The 22,546-nt window shown below is 37.5% G+C and overlaps 1 protein-coding gene across 1 annotated transcript in view; it reads right to left on the bottom strand.

Moving 5' to 3' along the window:
• Positions 1-3,415: 3,415 nt before the first annotated feature.
• Positions 3,416-22,546, bottom strand: part of WDR36 (WD repeat domain 36) — a 36,779-nt gene continuing 17,648 nt past the window's right edge. The window contains exons 14-23 of the mRNA XM_064439449.1: positions 21,674-21,839; positions 21,278-21,386; positions 20,412-20,491; positions 16,002-16,109; positions 14,738-14,835; positions 13,100-13,242; positions 12,361-12,477; positions 12,043-12,124; positions 9,586-9,773; positions 3,416-7,810 (exon numbers count right to left, since the gene is read on the bottom strand). Coding sequence (XP_064295519.1) covers positions 7,661-7,810; positions 9,586-9,773; positions 12,043-12,124; positions 12,361-12,477; positions 13,100-13,242; positions 14,738-14,835; positions 16,002-16,109; positions 20,412-20,491; positions 21,278-21,386; positions 21,674-21,839 — 1,241 coding nt within the window. The 3' untranslated portion in view covers positions 3,416-7,660. The remainder of the gene's footprint in view (positions 7,811-9,585; positions 9,774-12,042; positions 12,125-12,360; positions 12,478-13,099; positions 13,243-14,737; positions 14,836-16,001; positions 16,110-20,411; positions 20,492-21,277; positions 21,387-21,673; positions 21,840-22,546) is intronic.

The raw sequence follows: 22,546 nt of genomic DNA, 5'->3' as shown, positions 1-22,546 counted from the left end.
AGTAGAGAGGACATCCTCTCCTGGGCCAAGTACCACTGTACTAGGGTCCATCCTCTTCCTGAGGACTGACAATCTTTCTTACTTCCGACTGCACAGGTTCTTTACAACACCTGAGGCATTTTCCTTGCTAAGGAATGAGATTTAATTGTAGTAAGCTCCTGAAAAGATATATCCTAGTCTTTTCTTTTACAATTTTGAGATTCCTACTGTCTTCAAGCCTAAGCAGCAGAGTCTTGCTACAGAAACATGTTTCTAGACACCACTTTTTCCTTAAGACAACTGCGCTTCGTGTCTCTTTCTCAGGTGGCTACACACTTTTACAGTCTCTCTTAACAGCATTTCTTGGGCCTCCCACCATTCCCAGACTAAGTGCCTCATACCCTTGGAAGGGGGGCTTTGCTCAAGCACAAATTATGTTACCAAAGAGTTACAAAATACTCAGGCTGTGGAAGTTTTTATAAAAATAAGAAAGATCTACAGCTGCAGCAGGGAACATAATATGGTGGTGATGCATAAGAATGAAACCTCGATGGATAAAAGGCAAGAACCTGTAAAACGGTCAAATGTGTTGTGGCACCCACCCATTTTAGAATAATTTTTCTTACCAGACATTCACTTGAAATACCTTCAACTCTCTTGGCAGTCTAATTCTTCTATGCCTCATTGCAAATCTCTCAAATGCTGGTAGCATTATTCAACTTTGCTGCATCTAATTTACTGAGCTTCTTTGCTATGGGCTATTTAACAAAATAATAATGCATTAGGCATAATTAGAATGTGACTAAATTAATTTCTGTAATGCCGATTATACTGGATTGCTGCAAAATTAATTCACACTGCTATGCTGTAGACCCAATATCACCTGTAAGCCAGCTCACAATATAAAAGGTACACGGCACACAGAATGCAACAAGCATCAAAATTTGCAAAATCTTAACTGACAGCATGCCTGTTGACTTTAACAGTAGCAATTTGCAATGTTTAATAGTAGACGATTAAGTAATTGCATACTATTATATTTGCACTGAATTTTATCATTACATTCATGGCTCCTCCTTTGTCCACCTAACCAGTCATTTCATCCTAGAAGGCAACAAGCTTGGTCAAGCACAACTTGCCCTCATGACTCTCTGCTGGTTGTTCTTCATCATCTTGCCCTTTGTGTACTGGAGATGGATTCCAAAAGCACATGCAGCACATGCTCCATATTGTTTTGGACACTGAGATAAGTTTGATCAACCAATAGTTCCCTGGATGCTCCACTTCATCTTTTTTAAAAACAGGCACAAGAGCTTCAATCCCGTTGTCGGGGACACAATGCTTTTTTATAGCTGATAGGCAATGCTACTATATTGACAGCATTTGTGCCTAAGTCCTGTGCAGTCCCATGGTTATAAGGTGACTTCAGAGCACTGCGCTCCAAAGTCTTCCTAACCCATTGCTCCCTCACTGTTGGCATCTCATCTCCTTCAGAAAGGGTGCTGGTACACACACAAAACTGAAGCAGACTTTTCTGTGAAGACTGAAGTGAAAAAAGGCATCTGCTATTTCCGCCCTTTCCATAGGCACCTGTAGGGCGTCATCCTCAGCCATCAACACAAAGGGAGCCGCAGGGAGTTCTGTACAATGTTGCTGATTATTCTAGCACTGAATAAACCATCTCAGTTATGCACTGCTGAAATAGCTTAAGTTTATTTTGATTTTGTTGAAATGGAATTCTTCAAAGGGAATTGGGCAGTCATCCCTCACCCTTCCATCAGCCAAACCAATGGGCAAATACAAAGGTTAATCTCAAATGTGAACAACCAGCTGCACAACCCTGTGTGATCAAGCCTTATATTCAACAGAAAACGTAACGAGACACACTCTGAGAACACATTACCTGGGCTTTAAACTTTGCCCCATATGACAGGAAGGTTCACGTTGCATTACAACAGGCTGGTGACTTTTCAGTTCTAGCCACGCCAAAGAGATGCTAACATTTCCAAAGCAGTAGGGAAGGAACACCACTGGTTGTAAGAGAGCAATGTCATAACCACTTTTTTAGTGAGCTAAGTTTACAAAATGCTTTTGAGACATGTGAATGTGAATAACCCTCAAGGAGAGTTGGGGTGCTAACGGATGGGATGAGTTGTTAAATTCACGTCTTATTCCGAGACCAACACTGGGCAACTCAAGAGACAGTAAGTGCTAGATCTTCAGCTATGTAGCTGTAAGGCAACTAGGAACTTGGCTACAGGCTAACAGAAGATGAAGGATCCTCTGGGCCTAAGTAGGTAAGTTTCTTTTTAATTCCATAGCCTTTACAAACATAGCAACTGAGTGGGGATTCTACAAATGCATTATTTTAATCTACCTTATTCTGATTTATTCTGTGGGTGATTTCAGGTAACTGCCAATCACCAAGGTAGTCAGATCCTTCAGGGGATGACCCTGAACACTGGCATACTTTCACCACTCACAGAGACAGCACATCAGTCCTTTTAACACACTGGTGTAAGGAGTGAAAGAGTTAACATCTCAAACACTTTTGTAAAGTGTGATGTAGAGAACTGCAGGTGGGAAGCTGACGGACACAGGGAGGCACATGGGAGGATGCGCAGCCCCAGGTTCTGCTGGGCCTTGCATATCACTTACTGAGGTCATACAAAGTCTGTTTGAGGAAGGGGCTTATGACTGCCCAAAAGACCCTTCGCGACTGCCCCTCACAATGGCACCTGCACAGAAGATCACAATATTTCTGGAACAAGAATCATATGAGCTCACAGGAGGCATAACTGAAAGCCAGGCTTAGACTATAAAAGACACTACAACAAAGGGACTGTTGCGTGCCCACCACCAGAGGATCGTCACATCTGTCATCATCAGCGCTGGATCCAAGGGTAGTGATATCTCTCTACCTTTCTCGCTTCTCCTCTTTCTCTTCCCACTGTTTTCTTCTCCTCTTCTTCTTTTACAAGTATTCTTAATAAGAAGCCCCACTGTCAATGCTTTTCCATGTTTTAAAGTTCGAGTTGCCTTTTCAAGTTAGTTCTGCATTGAATTAAAATGTTTAGTTGATTGTTATGTGTCATTTCACCTTAATTTAGTCCAAAGGGATCATTAGAACCTTGGCCACTCTCCCTCCTCCTCTCAGGTTGGGACATGACAACTGGAGAGTCAGGGCCATAGTGCATACCTCCTCTCAGCCACGCGGGCTGTTTTGTGAACTAGCAGTAGATACATCAGTGGAGAAAAGGTATCTTCCAGAGACTGTCACTAACCAGCAAAGCTCCATGATGTGCACAGAGCAACACAGAGCTCACTTAATCCTTCTGGGGAACATGTAATAGCCAGGGTAGAAGGATCTTAGTTATTTTGTTCATTTTTCTTTTCTCAGTTTATCACTGCTTCACAAAAAAGCACAGGTGCTAAGGACGTTTAACAACTCATTTTATTCTCCTCTAACATACTGCAAAACCATCAAAAAAGTAAAGCAGACTCCCTGAACTGACATCAAGCAAGGCACTGATTGGATTCCTCATCTCTGAAAAGGTAAATTATTTTTTAAAAAAGATAATTTTACATCAAACAAGTAATTCTTAAGAAGTGCAAATTTTACAACTAGTAATGTGCTGAAAAGACTGATATGCTAACATACCACGGTCAAGCAACATCTGCCGATGTCAACAATCAAAAGAAAACGGTACTTATGTATTGGTGATCTCTAAACAAAACTAAACTCCTTCAACACAGCTCATCAACAGTGTTCAAATATGCCAACACTTTGGCTTCTCCACTTCACAGCATGCAAATGGGTATCTTTGTTTCCTTACTCTGGGACAAGGACACTTGCGTTACAACAATCTGCACAGATTTGAGACCTTTCCTATCATTTCTTTTGAAGAAGGAAGACTAAAGTTTGAAATGTACGAAGTGTTTAAGTGCATCAAATCAGGGGTCTATGCTGGCTGCTGAACAAGGAGTAAACATTTGCATCCATTTACTCTCACTTCACATTTGCATGTTTTTCTTCATAATACTTCTATCTTTACTTGAAAAAGAAAAGGAAGGATTGCAGTGAAGGCTTATTATAGCTCAGAGGGGAGCAGCCTTCACTGTCCAGTTTTGAATCCAGCCAGCAACAAACTCGGGAACAAGGTCCAACTAACCAGTTTGGTGACAAAACAACCACAAATACCGAGTCAGTTTGGAAAGAACAACACAGTGTAAAGAAAATAGTGGAAGTACTGAGACCTAACTCGATAGGACTGCTGTGTATAGGAGTTGTCAAGAGGAGCAGCTATTCTCAGAAGCCAAAAGAAGAGAGGAAATCATGGTGCAAATGAGGCACAGGATCACAGGCAGGCACTGGCAAGGAAGAGATGTGAGAAGAGCTGGGAGAGAGTGCTGTGACACACCGTTAACGGAGAACTGTAATGGCAAGCTGCTAGTCAGAGCTAGCCTAAAACAGGCTTGGCATTCTGCAAGAATGGCAAAATCTTCAGTAATTGTCCTGCTTAGAAGAAAACCAAGGATTAATGACAACTATATCCCTTACTCCATCTAATGATTTTTCTCACACCCTATTGCATGTGCTACAGCAATGCCAATCAGCTTAAGTGAGTTCTTTTGGACAGAATGTGAAGCCCAATCTACCACATTCAGCTGCAGTGTGCCTTTCCATTTGTAATCAGCAACTTTTGACCAACACCACAAGATACTGTCCTTGATGTCTTGGGTGAAGGTATAATACAGGAAGTAGCAGGTAAAATATCTGCTTGCACCCACTGGCAAGTGGAAATTACTTTTTATTTCTGAAGAGTTATTAATGGGAAAAAGTTGCTCACCCTTTTGATGCAGGGAAAAAAAAAGGACAAAATAAAAGGCCAAGAACATGAAGCACAGTTATTGGTGTACTTGAACCAGCTTTAGGAATAGTCAAACACTCCTGAAATAGCAGCGATGACTATGTATGCTGCAGAAAAGACAAAAGAATAAAGGAGGTGGGATATCACTAACATCTAAAGAGTATTTTCTGAAGGAAACGATTGAAGTGTTCCAGGTAGACTTAAAACACATCTGTGTAGGATATAAGAACTGCATTAACACATTTAATGAGATCACCCAGACTGCAAATATTATGTCAACAGTGTTATAAACAAACTGTACGCAAAAAATAGCTTGCTGGTTCTGCTTTCAGAAGGGCCTGTTTGGCAAAAAGTATGTCGTTTTTATCCTGATTACATCAAGTAGTCCAGAAAAAAATAAACAAAAAACCCCTCCTCCACAAATCTCACAAGTTTTGTAGATGAACCCTGTACATACAGATTTAAACACATGTGCCCAAAAAAGGTTCTTGTATGTCAGTGAAAACACACATGGGTGCCCTCAGTAATACGAAGCATCTCCTTCACAAGTAGAAACCATTTCGTAACCGCTCTGGGGCTGAGAGGCAGTGAAGCATGAAAACTAGAACACAATTATTTCTCACATTCAAGAAGTAGGAGGAGCATACAAGATTAGAAGATAGCAAGTCTGGAATATAGAAACAGAAATACATTATTTCCCTTAGTATTTAATTAAATTGTAGGTCCCATTACTACAGGATGTTGCTAAGGATAAATCGGTTCTGAAAGAGATTAGATGAACTCACAGAGTACAAACAGATCTGTCCCAGAGTATTAAACACAACTGTTAGAATACAGCTGGGTCATGAGGCGTCTAAATATCTGCCTGCTGAAAGCTGGAGTGATGTGCTTCAGAAAGATTCATTTTATACATGACCTGTGTGCTAAGACCTTTGCATCTATTCCTTGCTTCCAGCTGGATACAGGACACTAGGCTTGACAGACCTTTGCTTTGACCCAAGAGGAAAGTTCTTCATCCACTGTTTCTTCTTCTACTGAGGTAGGTCTGCCACTACTGACTAACTCATCTTTTAATATTCTAATGTCTTGGTTGAGAAAATGATTCTTTAGGATCTTCTAAATTAGTTAGAGTAACACCTATAAGATCAGAGGTTTATTAGATATTACATTGAAGTTTGAGGGATTTGAGACTGCTTCAGATCCATTCAAGAAATTGCGAGTAATGGGTTCTTGAGAACCATAGCATCAGAAGCTAATAATTCTATGGTACAAAGGATTTTCTTAAATCTCAGCAGTAAATTTCATAAAGAAACCATCAGGTGTATATCATTCCCATGGACTCCGCATTCTCCATCTTAACTGGCTAGAATGTCAGTCAGTAAACTTCCATAATATTTCTCTGTTCTCTTTATGCTTTAACATGAATCTAAGTTATAGATCAAGAACAGCTAGAACAACACAGAGAAGCTTTAAAAGCTGACTTTCCATTATCTCTGCACTCCTTTGATAACCCTGATGACCTTTCTTGAAAATTTGAACAGGCAAAAGGATGCAGATCTCATGATACATCTGGAATTGTCCCTTGTTTCAGGCAGTATTCTGTACTCTACACTGTGTGTACATGTTTGCAGACAATCATTCCAGGATACATGACTAAAGAGTTCCACAATATGATGGCATTTTAAAAAAGTAAATCATCACATATATAGAACAACTAAACCACACTATTGTTTCAGTCTTATGCCAAATGCAATGAACCCATCTTGCAAGTGTTCTCATCAAAATTGCATACATTTGTATTACTCTGTTAGTCTGTGTACATAGCTGGACCATGTGAAATACAGCAAAGGCCTTGTTCAAGAGATTCTTCTGCTGTGAGGCAGTACTCTCAAACAGCAAAGTTTACGATAATCCTATTCATGAGATCCCAAACTCTGCCCTTACCTTATTATTTGAAACCTAAGTATCAATTCATAAAATTAACACCTGATTCAATTAAAAATTCCCCACAACTCAAAACTTTTATTCTGCTAATCTTTATCTCCTTAAGAAAAGAATCCAAATTTTCATAAGAAATTGAGCCTCAATTTCTTATGCAATTAGAGCAAGAAACCTGGTTATAAAAAATAGGGGGGGGGGGGTTGGTTTAGTCTTGTGTCTTGTTTGGGGTTTTTTTTTGTCTTCAAGTTCCATGGTTTGCAGTGTAGCTAGAAATCTTTGCTTTCCAAAATAGGTGTCTGAGGCAAAATAGTGAACACAGCTTGCCAAAGTGAGGAGAAAACTAATTTTTACAAACGTCATAGGAAAAGTGCACAGATTGCAGGGGACTGTGATTTTTATATTCATTTGCCTTAAATGGATGTTAATAAGTTGTTAACAATCCAGAATTTTTGTTTTATTTTTTTTTCATCAACAATAATTGTTCATTAAGCACAACATAAGCTTTGGTCTCCTGCACAGAAATTACATTCCAACTTTTTTTTTGCAAGTCATTTCTTCATTCTGATTTACATTTTTGGTCATGAAAGCATAAGGTAACTAGCGACGTTACCTATAGCTCTCCAACTGTTCGTTCATTGGCAACACAAACTAATACAAAATGAATATTTAAGCTGCACATATTAATTCTTGTTCCAACTGAAGTGAACAGAAGTACTCAGTTATGCACGTTCTAAAATACTTTGCCATATGCAGATATATAAAATACAGCATCAGAAGTCCCAGTGTAGTTCTCGGAATCCAGTATTTTTGGTAATAAATTGTACTACTACCCCGAGGGGAATTTTATGCAGACAAAACCTGTAAGTATTTTACAGCAAAGCACTTTTCATATATGTTAACACACACAGACTCTGATTGAAGAGAGTCCGCAAATGAATCCAAGTTTCCTCAAGCTGGGTTGACAATCTGGATAATTCTTCCAATAGATTTGGCTCTGATGAAAGGATCTTAAGATGTAACTGAAAATTAAAACAAGCAGTTAGTGAAACAAATACAGATAATGAAGAAAAAATCAGAAGATCATGTTTCCTCATTCAGTTCCAACACACTGCTCTCAGGAATGTCCCAAGTAAGGGAAGAACTCCTTCAGTCGATTCCCTCCATTTAATGCTGCTCCCCTTTTGCTAGTCTTTTACAAGCCATTGTATGCCCATGTATGTATTAGATAGGATAAGGCAGCAAAATGTTTTAAGTGTGTTATTGCTTTACTAGATCTTCTGATGCTGCTGCTGAATCTATTCTCATCACACACTTCTACAGAGGGTAATTTACTCCTCTTTCCGACCTGCATTACAAATTCCTCTTTAGGCTAGAAAGGCTAAAGAGATGCTGTGAGGTCAATCACGATTATTATTTTAATTATCTGTGCTCCATAAAGCAAGAAGAATGATGGCAGCACAGTCTATACTGATACAGGGAGATGATGCCTCTCTATGTAATGAACAGTAACCTTGGTAAAGCATAAAGAAAAGAAACCTCTCAATCCTGTAGATAGGCATTACATTATTACCACCTAATGGATGAAAAACTTATTTTCCTGGCTACAACTTAAATCTATGAGTCTTGCTTAGCTCAGAGCTGTTTTACTTGGAACCTACAACAAAAGATATTGGTGTTGATGTGTCACAGAGCGAGTTTACACTATTCTACTGTAATTCAGATCAGGAGTGTGTTTCTGAAGCAAATTACCTAGTTGTCCCTCGTCTATACTGTAAGAACTAAACTTTTTTTGTATGAAACTAACAGAAAGATGAATTCTAACATCTAATATTGCACGTATTAATCATATGCAGCCCATAGGAGCAGACTAATAAAACCCAGACTAATAATAAATAGGCATGATAAAAAGCCACTGGTGAATGAATAACAAGACCTCAACCGTAAGCATTTCACTCCACGGATCCACTCCTATTCGTCTGCACTACCTGTTCTTGTGGAAGCTGCCCCATGCATTCGATTTAACCCCAACAAAAAGAAAAGAGCAAGTCATATTTGTCCTGCATTACACTCTACCTTTAAAACCAATCCCTGCAATACTGCTCTTAAGAAATATTCAGTTAGAGAGTAGTACATACATCTGAATGTTTGTAATAACTTTTTCCTTGTAAACTGCAATTAATTGCTTTCACACCATTTCATAAATCAGAGCATCTTGACAAGGTAAGCAATTGTACGTCAGAAGGGTTTCAATCTTCTGCTGAGAAACCTTCTCTAAGAGAGAAACTGCTATGGTTTTTATCACAATAACTTTCTAACTTCCACACACCTGGGAATAATTTCACTAGCTCTGCGCTGCTTAGCAGGTCACAAAGAAAGGTAGCCAACTGACACGGAAAGTAAAAGTCAGGCTTGCAATGTCTAGTGATAAGGCGACCAAAATGCATTGTTCACTCAATTAGTTTTCTGCTTAAGACACAGCATATCTTAGTGTAACAACTACCAACCAATATGGAGTTAGGTATATTACAAAACATAAAAACAATTCTAAGTAACGAATACTAGAATAAAACCTGCCTGGCACGGTCCTCTTCATAATATCCGGTTTTTGCAAGTTTTTCTTGACTGTGACCAGATGAGTTGTCAAATTATCCAATACATTCAGTTAGTAATTTTAAAACCATCCCCAACAAAAATCACTTAAGATAATTCTTTCAAGAGGACAACTGACATCCTTTTACTGGGCAACCATCATTTTAAACAGGATTAACATAAAATTTTATAAGAAAATTGTTACCTTTAGAAATAGTGCAAGGTATGCCTGAGCAAGTTCGAAGTTGTACTTCTTGTTCAGCATCATTCCAATCATTCTCAAAAAGCTTAGCATCACCTCCACTGAGCCACCACCTTCAGGGGCCAAACCCCTCAGCTCTATCTCAATATTAGAAGGTCCCAAGCTTTTCAGTAAGTTAAGTGGAACTGTATCTGTGTTAAAGCATTCAGGGATACATTATCAGCAACATCTGCAGACAAAGAATCTTACAAATCCTTCATGTGAACAGCCTTATTCCATAATTCTTAAGCAGTGACTGTATGTTTCAAGTTTCCACTCTTCCCTTACCTTTTTGTTTTCTACAAAATACCATCCTGCCTTTAATTTACTGTCCCACCACATACTACAGAGTACATCTCTAATAAGAGTTGTATTTTATTTGTAAGTTTACCTTGAAAAATGCAAGTAACATCTTTGTATCTGTATCACTTTTTCTCCTATATCTGTCTCTTAAGCTGAACAAAATTTTTTACTAACCACATAACACTGCCATTTTAAATCTCTTGGCAAAAAGAATATATATACATGGGACTTCCAAGTTGTTACTGCAAATATACCCTAGATAAGAGAGGGTACTACTTTTACTAGGACTCTTTACAGTGTTTACTCTTACTGACCTTAAGCTAAATTAAGAATCATCTGGTGCATCTAAGACAGCTATTACTTTTGTTATGTAATTTGTCCTGCTTTTCCTGGGACCTGGGGGTGGTAGGGTGGGGGAAATCTTTTCCGAGTAGAAATACATGCAATTTTAAAACTCTTTGCTCCTCTTCATAAATGCTTTTCCTCAGGATTTCTACAATACTGCCTGATCTTTGAGAATTCCATCCACTTGCTTTAAAAATGCAGAAATAAAACTCTGAATGGTTGTAAACACAACTATTGGTAAAAATATTTTTAAAACGTCTTCTAATTAATATTTCTTTTGCTAAGAAAAGCAGCTTCTTATACTCTTCTACCATGATAACTAATAGTATCACGCATTGGCTAATATTCCTTAGGTGGTAGAAATCTGTTTCCATCTGTATTTGATTCCTATGGAAATCATTAGCTAGTTTTAAATATAAATGAAGTATCAACAGTACTAAACAGATGCATTAACTCATATTTGTGCCATGACAGTAAAAACACCAAGCATGGAACAACTATGAAGTTGGTACACATACAATAAGGAAAAGGTGCCCAGCTCAAACTATGTTCCACAGTCCTGATCTGAGGTATGAAACCCTGTCTCCATTCCAACAGTAAGCCAGGAGAGCTTCTAGTATAATACTATTTATTTGCCTAGTCTAGTTACCTTTAGAACAGATTCTTGTGAACTAGCAAGCACAGAGCCCTGTTACACACCAGCCGCTTCCCGAGTCAGGATCAACAGGTTCCCTGAACTGGGAATACAACACAGACCCTGAAGCACAGCTGCCTTACAGCATAGAGGGAGGACCACTACTGCAATGCATCATGGAGTGCTCTAGCTCCTTGATACAGCCAACCTCTAGGTGCTTGGTTAGGTTTTTAAATATTCACCTGATGTTTTGCTCTTCTCTGAGCAGCTCTGAAGTAGCTTAGTAGAATACTATCAATTGAAATACTAAAAACTTAGCATAAAAACACACCTTGTTTGTGATAAAGTTATGCACACAAAATCTTTCAAGTGCAGTTGAGTAAGCTCATCTCAAAACTTTGAGAAGGGGTAGAAAAATTCCCAGCAGAATTGCCTTGTGGACAAGCTACCAGTGACTGTCCATTTACATTTCCAAGCCAGCTATATTAGCAATTGTTTCCAAAAATCTAAATGTCCATGATTCTGTAGCAGCAGAAGTTAAACGGAGGAAACAGCAGGTGCATTCCACAGGCAATTTAAGTGACTGAATTTCAAAACTAATTCCATGTTAAAAGAAATTCAACAGCTTATTTTTATATCAGTTATTTCTTCTTAAGCTTTAAATTATAAAGCAATCAATTAAAGCTCTAAGTTTGCTGAATATTTAGTGAAGTAGCCCTTGAAAATAGAACTTGCTAAACAAATTATGGTTTTCACGTTTCAGTGAATCAACAGATTATTCCTTACCAGATAATTCCCTTCCTTTTAAATCCTACAAATCATACACAGCACTTTTTCTGGCTCAGATCATCACAATCTCCAAAAGAGTCTAACAATTTTAGGAATACGACCTTCTTTCTCTGTATGGGCTTTAGCGAGAACTGGGCTTCATGCTGCAGGCAAGATGGAAACCAATGGATCTTTGATCTATTGGCTATCTACGTACTAGTCAGCTTTATACATATCAGGTCATTCTCTTTGCCTTTGCTACTGTACTATGCTTATTTTTTTCCTTGCATGTTACAATTTTGGCATTTGAAATCAAACGTGTATCAAAATATTAACATCTACATTACTAGTGAAATGTCTTGTTAACTTACATTTATTAGTGCTGAGGGCTTCTTCAAGATAGATGTAGAAATCAGTTTTCTGTGCCAGTACTCCAAGGTTTACTACCTTTGACTAGACATGAAAGTATAAGAGAGTGTATATGAATATGCAAATGTACTTTTACATCTCAATTAGATTATTTTCCTACTGATAGAATAAAAGACATTAAGAAAGAATGCATTAATGTAAATGTGTTAAAACTGGTACTTTAAAGTCTTTAGCAAGATTTCACTCAGCACTAAAAAGCATTTAAGATCATCTTTTAAAATACGCTAAATAAACACCACTATATTGATTCTTGTTTTTACCTGTGTACCATTCTCTTCCTCCGGAGCAATGTATCGAGGTATAAGACCAGGAACTGTTGGGATGAAGAAAGGGGCCGACTTGGGAACTTTTGGTGGCTCTCTTGGTTTATTTTTTTTCTGTTAATTAGACATTTGAATGAAAATCATCATCATAGTAAGAACATATGGGAATATTCTTTTGCAAGAGTTTTATTTTTAAAATACTATGAAAAATCTAAGGACTAACTGAAAAGTAAGTATATAGGTAAAATGTTTTGCCACTAAATATGAAGCTACTATTTAGAAGAAAAACAGCCCCTCTCCCAAATCCCAGGAATTCTGAAAAGCACCACATAGTCTTTTACTGCAAATCTTGAAAAATACCTGAAAAGTGGGATCAGATACTGTGATTAGGTAAATGCAGCTCATAGAACAAGGGCAAATATATCTGGCTGTATATTACTATTTTCTGAGCATTCCCTCTACTTCCAGTTATGGGAATGCCCAACATTGATTTGGAGGCATAACGTAGAACAGGTTTACAGGCACTTATTAGCTGACATGGAAATATCTGCCTTCACACAGCTATTTTGCAAGTTACAGAAACTGTAATGGCAAAAGTTCTGAAACAGCACCTCTTCCCCAAGATTTCTTGAACATCCAAGAGAATCGCTACGACACCTGTCCGTTTTACATTACAGGAAAAAAACATAACCCAGATACTACAGTAGAAAAGCAATGGTGCACCTAGTATCATTACCTTGATAACATCAAGACTGAGGAGGTTTTTCCACCTTGATTCTGGTAGTGTGGAAAGGGTCACCAGCTGCTCTCCCAGTTGTTCAGGTGAGACATATTCTATCATTTCATCACATACTTCTTCATCTCCCGCCACATCCACATCTTTCAAGAACAGATAACTTTTATGAACATATATACTTCACTTTTTTTAAAAAATCAAACCAATGTGATTACTCCTTTTGCAATTTTTGAAAAACACATGCATAACACCTATAATATGGGTGGGTGCTAGCATAATAGAGAGCTGAAAAGCTACAGAAACAAACTTTATTAATCCTATGAAATATTAATTTAAATTGTGAGCAATTATAGCTAAAATGCAGAATTGGATAAAAAAGATTTAAAGACTAAACAAGATTTATGTGCTTTGGCTGAAATGATAAAAGCCATTTATAGAAATCCTAAAGGAAGAACAACAGATTACTTTCAAAATTTTGTTAACTGTTTTAAAACAGCAATTTTAGGTCTGAGTTACAAATCTGTAAAGTCTTTGCATTTAAATAGACACAATATTCACAACCTGTTCATAGGTATGACTGAAGTCACAAATAAAAATTAAGAAAATCTCAACATTAAAGCACATCACACAACAAAAGATATGCAGTCTGTCACTGGGTATTCTCTAGACTTCCTATGTGGTCTTGACCAAACACCTCTACCTTCCTTTCCTTTTTGCAAAATATTATGTGGCTGAAACCATGAATGTCATAGAAAAGCCTAAAGCAACAAAGAAATGTAAACAGTTAAAAGCTCTGAGCATCTGAACAGGAACTTTACTGTTGCTGAAGACAGAGTGAATTTAAGTGTTCAGCCAGAATCAGCTTACTCAAACATTCAAAGTTTTGGGATTAAATCCTGCCTCCCTAATTTAGGTACCTAAAATAAGTATGTGCTTAATAAAGCAGTCATCATCAAGTATGTTCCTTGCTCTTTTATGCAGTCAACAGCTAGGTTTGTTCCTCCTCCAGATGGAGATCTAAATGTAGGCACTGCTAAACTTGGGCAGACAAGACCTCCATCTAGAGGTCTTCAGAAGCATAACCATTTGTATTAAATGTATCAAAAATGCAATTCAGGGGTTTCTTTTACTGACAGTCCAGCACAGGTACATGGCAGGTCAGCTGAACCCAATTCTTTTGCCAACAAGGCAATATACAGCAGTGAAACTACCATGGCATACAGGCAGACAAAAAGGTTAGAGGGAAGTGGAACAAAGAACAATCACCTTCCCACTGCCAAACAGTACCATTAATTTCAAACTGGCCTCACAGATGCCAAAAGAGAAGGTATTTTAACACAAGTCTGGGGTTAAAGAAAGCCAGTAAATAGCACAGATGCTTTTATTACCTACAAAATCTCCTTGAAGATGTGGAGATCATCACAACATAATTCTTTAGGTCTGAACATAGAAACGTAACTAGATTTTAGTAAATAATATTAGCATATGAGTAAGTAAGCCAAAAATGGTAGAAGCAATAGAAGCAGTTCCGAGAAAGAATGCTAAGACACAGTGAGTTTTCACTGAGGAAGCAAACCATCTTCTATTTGAAATATAACACTGAAACGTAAATAAAATACTCTTTCATCTGACTATTACCTTGTACAGGGCAGGTGCTAGGGCGTGTCACCATAGAAGGTTCATAATCTGCTGGAAGGGGCCGTAAAGAGACAAGTGAATACAAAGAACGGTTGGACCTGAAAAATAAGACAGACATTTTAAAAACAATTTTCAGGTGAATGGGAACAAGTATTCTACACATAATTTTTACTGGAGTCTGAAATGGCATTACAGCAATTCACCAGGTTCTATTCAATACCAGTTTTCCTCATCTACCAGATAAACAAGGAATGAAATGTAGCGATATACATCTTCTGAAAGTCTGAAACATGGAAGTTATGCTAAAGTATTATTGCCAAGAGCATTTAATACATATGGCATTATGAAGTATGATTACTTCTATCACTGCCAGTTACTGTATTTACTTGAAATTGCAAAATTGCTTTATCTAAAAAGCTTGCTTTGTACTTAATACATACAATACATTATGCAAATATAAATGATTCATCCTGCTTTCAGAATTTCAGAGTAGTACTCTTAGCAAATTCTCTAGAGGTTTGGAACATGCACACAATTCATTCTGGCAAAAGATTTTTTCTGTCAATATAAACCAGGGCTAGGTAAATACAGCTGTCATTATTCACAATGAAGCACTTTTACTTAAGCATAGAAAGCTCTAACAATTGAACACCCCTCAGGCAAAACTACAAGCAACAAATGTAACCTGAAAGATTATCTATCAAAAGGAAAAAAATCAAACCACTTAAAAGGTGTGCTACTTCAGTACTGGACTTAACCAGTCATTTGCTTTAAAGCCATATCAGGAGGAAACCGAACTACAACACATTTTATATCTGTGCTGATGTATCATTAATGAACCAAAATAATCGCAACTTCCAAATTCTACTCAGAAGTCTCAGACAACGTTGTGTACCAGGACAAGAAGAAAAGCCTTTCAGATAGTTAACTCTATATAAGCACTGATATTCCAAAAGGGGTAAAAAACCAAAAATAGTAGAGTCAAACAAAAACTTGAGGAATGGCATAACTGGAGTTCTTTGGAGTAAGAAAGAAACACCTAGAAAAAGGATAATTTAATTATCAGAATAAGTATCTTAACTGCAAGAGCTTTCAAGATTAATGAATCACAACAATACAGAATACCCGTCTTCAGGAGAACCAGACAAGACAGAATCTTGGAGATGATACTTTGCAGAACAATTCTCTACTTGCGATAAAGGTGATTAAAAGAATTCTTCCCCATCTGAACTCCTGTGTAGAAATAGATATACTACATACTCACCACAAATAAATCCCAAGATCATCCACATGTGTTGAAGCTAGAAAATCTCCTGTAGGAGACATAGCAAGGCTCACAGCTGCAGAGTCTACCAAAAAACAATCTATGAGGCTAAGGAGAGAAAATGCAACAGAGAAATTATCAGCATGATCAACTTGTTTATCTACATATATCTGAAATACAGTACAAATATGACTGAATGCAAGCAGGACACTGGAATTATGTATACAAACTAGCGTATCAGAAGTATCCAAATACAACATATAAACTTAGCAAATGACCGGCACTGTGCAACAAATCACTCACCTCTATAAAATTCTCTAAAATCAGCTAAAGCTTGTACATTTATGCTACCTCCTTAGACATCTGCATTCTGTGGAAAACAGGATGAACCACCTGTCCACATTCAGCTTCTTATACCTAACATTACTCTTTTTAGTCGCCAAAAATTTCACGCTTCTCATCAGCCCCATGCTGCTCTGACCCCATCTCTTAATGCTCTGCCACTTATTGTCAATTGCGTCTCTCAAGATACTTCATACACACCTGGTTAACACTAGGACCTAATGATTCTGAAGTAAAGAATAAAATTTTGCAGTCTACAGTTCATTATCTGGAACAGTTTGTTTTGACATTACCATATTTTCAGCCTGATATACCATTCCTTGATAATTCCTTTCACTACTGCAGAAAACTGAAAAAACACTTAATAAAAAAAGTTAAAATATTCAGTACTATGAGACTATTTTAACAATAAGTCACTTGAGTTTTGGATGATGCCACAAATCCTGGATGATGCACACCCTAGTAGACTTGCACTCAAGCCTGGGTTCATGGCACTGTTTGTCACTTGTCGAGGTATAAATTTCAGTTACTTCAAATTGTAAGAAGCCATTGAGTTTGACTGCTAGTTCATTGAGAGAAACAAAAACAACAAATGGAGAGCTTGAATACTTTGTTCTTGTTTAAAGACCAAAATCAAAAGCAAAGTGAGAGTAATTAGAGCAGCTAGTTCTACAAACCTCTTCTGTTCACTAGCCATAGAAAAAATATTGATTTAACAAGGCAGTATAAAAAGTAAAATCTTGTGGGTGTGTATTTTCTTAGGTACTGAGCACTCCTGTGATGGTTTGACAAGCCATGTTACAAATAAAAGCCATGTTTTGCCCTGAACGGAATGTTTTATTTCTTTTGCATGCTCTTAGATGCACTTTACTAGTAAAAAGTAATAAGGCAAGAGCCACATCATTCATCACTTTCAACATACAAACACTAAACCCATAAATACCAGAACATGTATCACTGTAACTGATACATTTTGCACACAGTGCAAAATGGCGAGAAAATTTACCATAAATACTGTTTTTACTTTCAAATTCATCCTTTTACCACAATCTTTATCAGTAACTGAGAAATAATGTTCAATAAAGCAACTCTACGGAGCAACTGCAAAACAAAGTTAGCATTAAATTAGATTTTTCTACTTACTGAATTTAAATAATGATTAAAATTACAGACTTGGGGGGTGGGGAATCAATCCACTGTAGGACAATGAGAGGCATGCTTATAATCTTTACACCAAATGTAGAGTAATCGCTAAATGAATCCTGCCTAACTGCAGAAGTGAGACAAAGGAAAGCATAAAATTGCTGAGCTCACAATATCAACATGTCTTAACACCATTCTGTCAAGTACTCCGTTCAAACTATGAACAGTCAGCTTGTACCCTTGATTCCTTAATTTGTCTATGCAAGCTACATTGCAGAAAAAAAATTTGCAAAATAATAAGGCTCCTGCTTGCAACTTTCTCTACACAAATTGGCAATTTTTCTCCCAATTCTCAAAAAGCCCTACATAAAAACCATGCACTTGGTATACTTACATTATAAAACCAATTAAGCAGCACTCCCAAGTAAAAACAGATTTTCAATAAGTAAATGGTATGACAGCTATTAAAGACAGTTGGTATTTTGTGTTAAGTAGGACATAGTCTTCTAAAAACATTATTTCCATCCTTTTGTAAGGACAATATCAAAGCTGAATCTTTAGAATGCACAATTTATAATTCAGTTGTTCTATTTATGAGCAAATATACCACAGCAGAAGTAAATCAAGGATCTGGCTTTTTATTAAAAGCTGTTCATACTCTTCAATGCACTCCTTGGCCTATAGCTATGGGGAAACCTTTCCTTTAAATTCTGGAAGAAGAATTTATCCTAATTACTTTCAAAACCAGGGTTTGTCATTGTCATGGTTTTAGCTGGGATAGAGTTAATTTTCTTCACTGCATCTGCCATAGTACAGTGATTTGGATGTAGTATGAAAACAATATTGATAACACATGATGTGTTAGTTGTTGCTGGGTAGTGCTTGTACTAGTCAAGGGCTTTTCCAGCTTCCCATGCTCTGCCGGGTGCACAAGAAGCTGGGAGGGGAGGGAGCACAGCTAAGAGATTAAACTGGCCAAAGGGATATTCCATATCCTGTAATGTCATGCCCAATATGGTAACTGGGAGGAGCTGGACAGGGGAGGCAGGCAGCAATCGTGGCTCCGGGACCGGCAGCATCGCTCAGCGGGTGGTGAGCGGTTGTACTGTTTGTGGGTTTTTAAATTTTTTTCCTTTTTCCCTTTTCCTTTTTATTATATTATCATTATTGTTATTATCATTATCATTATCTCAACCCACAAGTTTGTTTTTTTTTTTTAACTTGTGCTCTTCCAATTCTCTCCCCCATCCCATGGCTGCATAGTGTTTAGTTGCCAACTGGGGCTGAACCACGACAGTCATGCACCTGCCTAGATACCAGCTTGACCAGAATTTCTTGCAGTTACTTCAAGAGAAGGGACAAATACTTACCTGTGTGTTGCACGCAAACAAGAACTACGGTTAGATTACTTTTAAAAACCAAGATGAATGGATTCTTATTGCAAAGCGTTAGGTTATTAAGGAAATGAAAGATACAAGTAACATTTCTGAAGTTTTATAATTAACACTACAATTTTTTGTAGGCATATCATTTTGGAAAGGAAAGAGGTTTAGAAAGAGGAAGTGTTAACTTCCCTCCCATTTATACTGAAAAGACGACAGTTACTGTCCATCCTGTCCCACTTTAGACTACAGTCATTGATCATGTAAGACAGGTCAATTATTTCTTGAGATTCAACACACTTTTTATAGTAAAATTGAGACTTTTTCAGTATACAAAGTTATTTACCAAACCACATGAACCAAAGCGATCAATCCAAATGAAACTGTTCAGCCCCAGGTATGACCAGAGCTGCACACTGCGTAGCACTACTTTAAATTATTAAAAGTCTATCTGATGTGCGGCTAGAAGAATGCACTGGCAGAACTCAAAGTTACTTTCTGGCCTGTTTTTTCTGGGCTCCTGAACTTCTTGAGTGCAACTGCATACTTTTTGGCCAAATTCTCTCATTCTGGGAGAAGACTACTCACAGTGGATCATAAAATAATATTTTTTGCTATTTCAAGCATGCACAAATGAAAAATATAATCAAAGTAAAGCCTTACTGTGTTGCTAAAATGAATATAAGTGAGAACAGGCTTCTATTTACAAAACCAGCTGGAGTACTGCATCCAACTCTGGGGCCCCCAGCACACCAGACAGACATGAAGTTAGAGCAGGTCCAGGAAAATGGTCAGAGGACTGGAATATGCTTCCTGTGAAGAAAGGCTGAGAGAGTTGGGGTTGTCCACCCTGGAGAAGGCTCTGGGGAGACCTTATTGCAGCATTTCAATACTTAAGGGGGACTTGTAAGAAAGACGGCCGAGTTTTTAGCAGCAACAGGACAAGGGGTAATGGTTTTAAATTAAAAGAGGGTAGATTCAGACTAGATACAAGGAAGAAATTTTTTACAATGAGGGTGGTGAGACACTGGAACAGGTTGCCAGAAGAAATCGTGGACGGCCCATCGCTGGAAGTGTTCAAGGTCAGGCTGGACAAGGCTTTGAGCAAACTGATCTAGCAAAGACATCCCTGTCCACGGCAGAGGGTTGGACTAGATGTTTGAAGGTTGCTTCTAAACCACACTATTTTATGAATACTTCAGCTTATCACAAAGCAATTCATCTTAAACAATCTGTTGCCATTTAGACTATTGTGCTGCTTCCAGACAAAGGGCAAATTCACACTCATTAACGTTACATGAAAACTCCAGGTTTCAACATTAGATCTTTAGGACATTGTTATACTGTATACCCAGAAAAAAGCACATATTGCTAGCATCACGCACAACCAAAATACTGGGTACTTAGTTGTTAGACCATGTACAACTTTGGATATCACATAGTACAGCCTGGTGACATAATCAAGCTAGAAGGCTTTTTACCACTTAGTAGACAAAAACGGGATTATAATAAATTTCTACTGTATGTTTTTAAATTGACTCACCATCCAGAGGGAAGGTCCCAAGTCTTAATGGTACAGTCCATTGATGAAGTTATTAGCCAACGACCATCAGGACTGAAAGTCTAAAACAGAATAGTCAATTTAATGGCACAACTGACAAGTCAGTCCCTACAGAAGGTCCTGTTTCACACAGTTCAAGATCAGATTGCTCCCTAACCCAAGGAAGAAATGGTTTGGCCATGAAACAAAACTGACACCACCTTACTGAAAGTGAGAAAAGGACAAAAACGGAAACTATTTCAGAACAGGCTTAAATATATGACACGGGATACATTTTGGCATTCATAAAAGCACTTTGGTCCTTGCTTTTATGTTAATGATGAAAATGACTGAGCATAGAACTGAAGAAATCAAATACTTACTAGCACTTACAATTAAATCACAAGCTAAAAACTATTTCAAAGAATGCTACAGAGCACTATTGCACAAGATGTAAAAAAATTATCAGTGCATTGCATAATCTCAGATCTGTTTACATTGGCAACAGTGAACATAAACAAAACCAAAACCACCTATCTACCTGGCTTATCTTTTCTATATATACAGTTAACAACAGTTGCACAATTTTGCTCCTCAATGAGGTTTTCAGTATTCCTAATGCTTTGTTTTATTAAACCCAAAATTATCTTGTTGCGAAGTTATAGTAAAATCCCAAAGCATACTAAAAATACATGACCATTTGAACACTATACATACTAACTTGAAAACTAACAGACCAAAACTGCTGTAGATCTGAACTACAACTTTACTATTCATAGCTGACATAACACACGCAGAGAAATCCACCATTTTTAAAATGAATTAGGTATTTGTATGTCACCTGTTAAAGAAAATTAGTTAACAATTACCATGTCATTAATCTGTCCTCGGTGTCCTGAGAACGTCCTGACAGTCTTCCTGGTTTCTATATCCAAAACACTAATACTGAAGTCATCAAAGGCAATTCCCAGAATACCACTGCCAAGAAATATTAGCACATATGATAGTGAACCCTCAGAGACAGAAGATAAAAACATCCTAACATTGCTCCAAAAATCTTTTATTCTGAGATAATCTCTGATAATCAGTATGACATTCCTTCAGTTTAATAAAATGGCTTGTAGTCATTTTGGTGTTGTCAACTAGTAGTCACTTGTATTGCAAAGCATCAGAAATCTAAATTTTATTAGAATATTTGGTTGCCATCCTAAACTTACGTACTTACAGCAAAACAATATGCACATGAAACTGCATCAGTTTCTTACCTGTCTCTGTGAAGCAGAATTCCATTTGGAGAAGAAGAAAGCTCAGTGGAGTAAACTAGCTCTTTAGATTTGAATTTCCAAAATTTAATTAATCCTTCACTACCAGCTGTGATTATCAGCTGGTTTAATCCATCCACTGCTACCCCCCTAACGGCGCCCTCATGTGCTGCAAATCAAGGGAAAGAAAGTTGTGTTTCAGAATTTAAACACAGCATAGAAATCAGCAGAATACCAAACACTATTCTGTATATATTTGCCTGATTATACTAAATGAGCAATAAGCATGTGACAAACAATTTTAAAGCAACCTGACAAGACTACTCAAGTATTAGAAGTTTCTTTATCAGTAGGGAAAACAAATTGCTTTCAAGTGAGCATCTAGAATACAATACAAAAGTTGTGAGTAACAGAACCTGAATATTAGCTTTTATTTCTGCTTTCAGTTTGGGGGCTTTTTTTTAAATGTGAGATTTGAGGGACTTTTTGAATCTTATGGAATGCCTCCAGGGGGCCCAACCACTCCAGAAAAAATTTACAGCTTCAGTTCTGGCACAAAGTCTGGGAGTTCTCCCAGGCTACTTTACACCTCAGTGTAAAGATAAGGCATACCTCCTCTGGTTTTGGATCAATTTTATTTCTTAATCTATGCCTAGGGCTACTGGCTAGTACCCAAACTTACAAAATTTATCCCACTATCAACCAATGATGTTATCAGGACACCACTTCACATTTGCTAAGCTAGATGGCATTTAGAAACCCAGTAAGGTTTAAGGGTTCATCAGAACTCTTCCCTTGTTTCTACAACAACAACAAAAAAATCAGATCATGAGGGCCCTATTATAGATTGCAGGCTTACAAAGCAACAGCAAACAT

This window comes from Phalacrocorax carbo, chromosome Z (assembly GCF_963921805.1).
Source record: "Phalacrocorax carbo chromosome Z, bPhaCar2.1, whole genome shotgun sequence".
In the NCBI taxonomy this organism is placed as follows: Eukaryota; Metazoa; Chordata; class Aves; order Suliformes; family Phalacrocoracidae; genus Phalacrocorax; species Phalacrocorax carbo.
The sequence above is the reverse complement of the archived record's forward strand: the minus strand, read 5'-3'. Positions and strand labels throughout refer to the sequence as shown.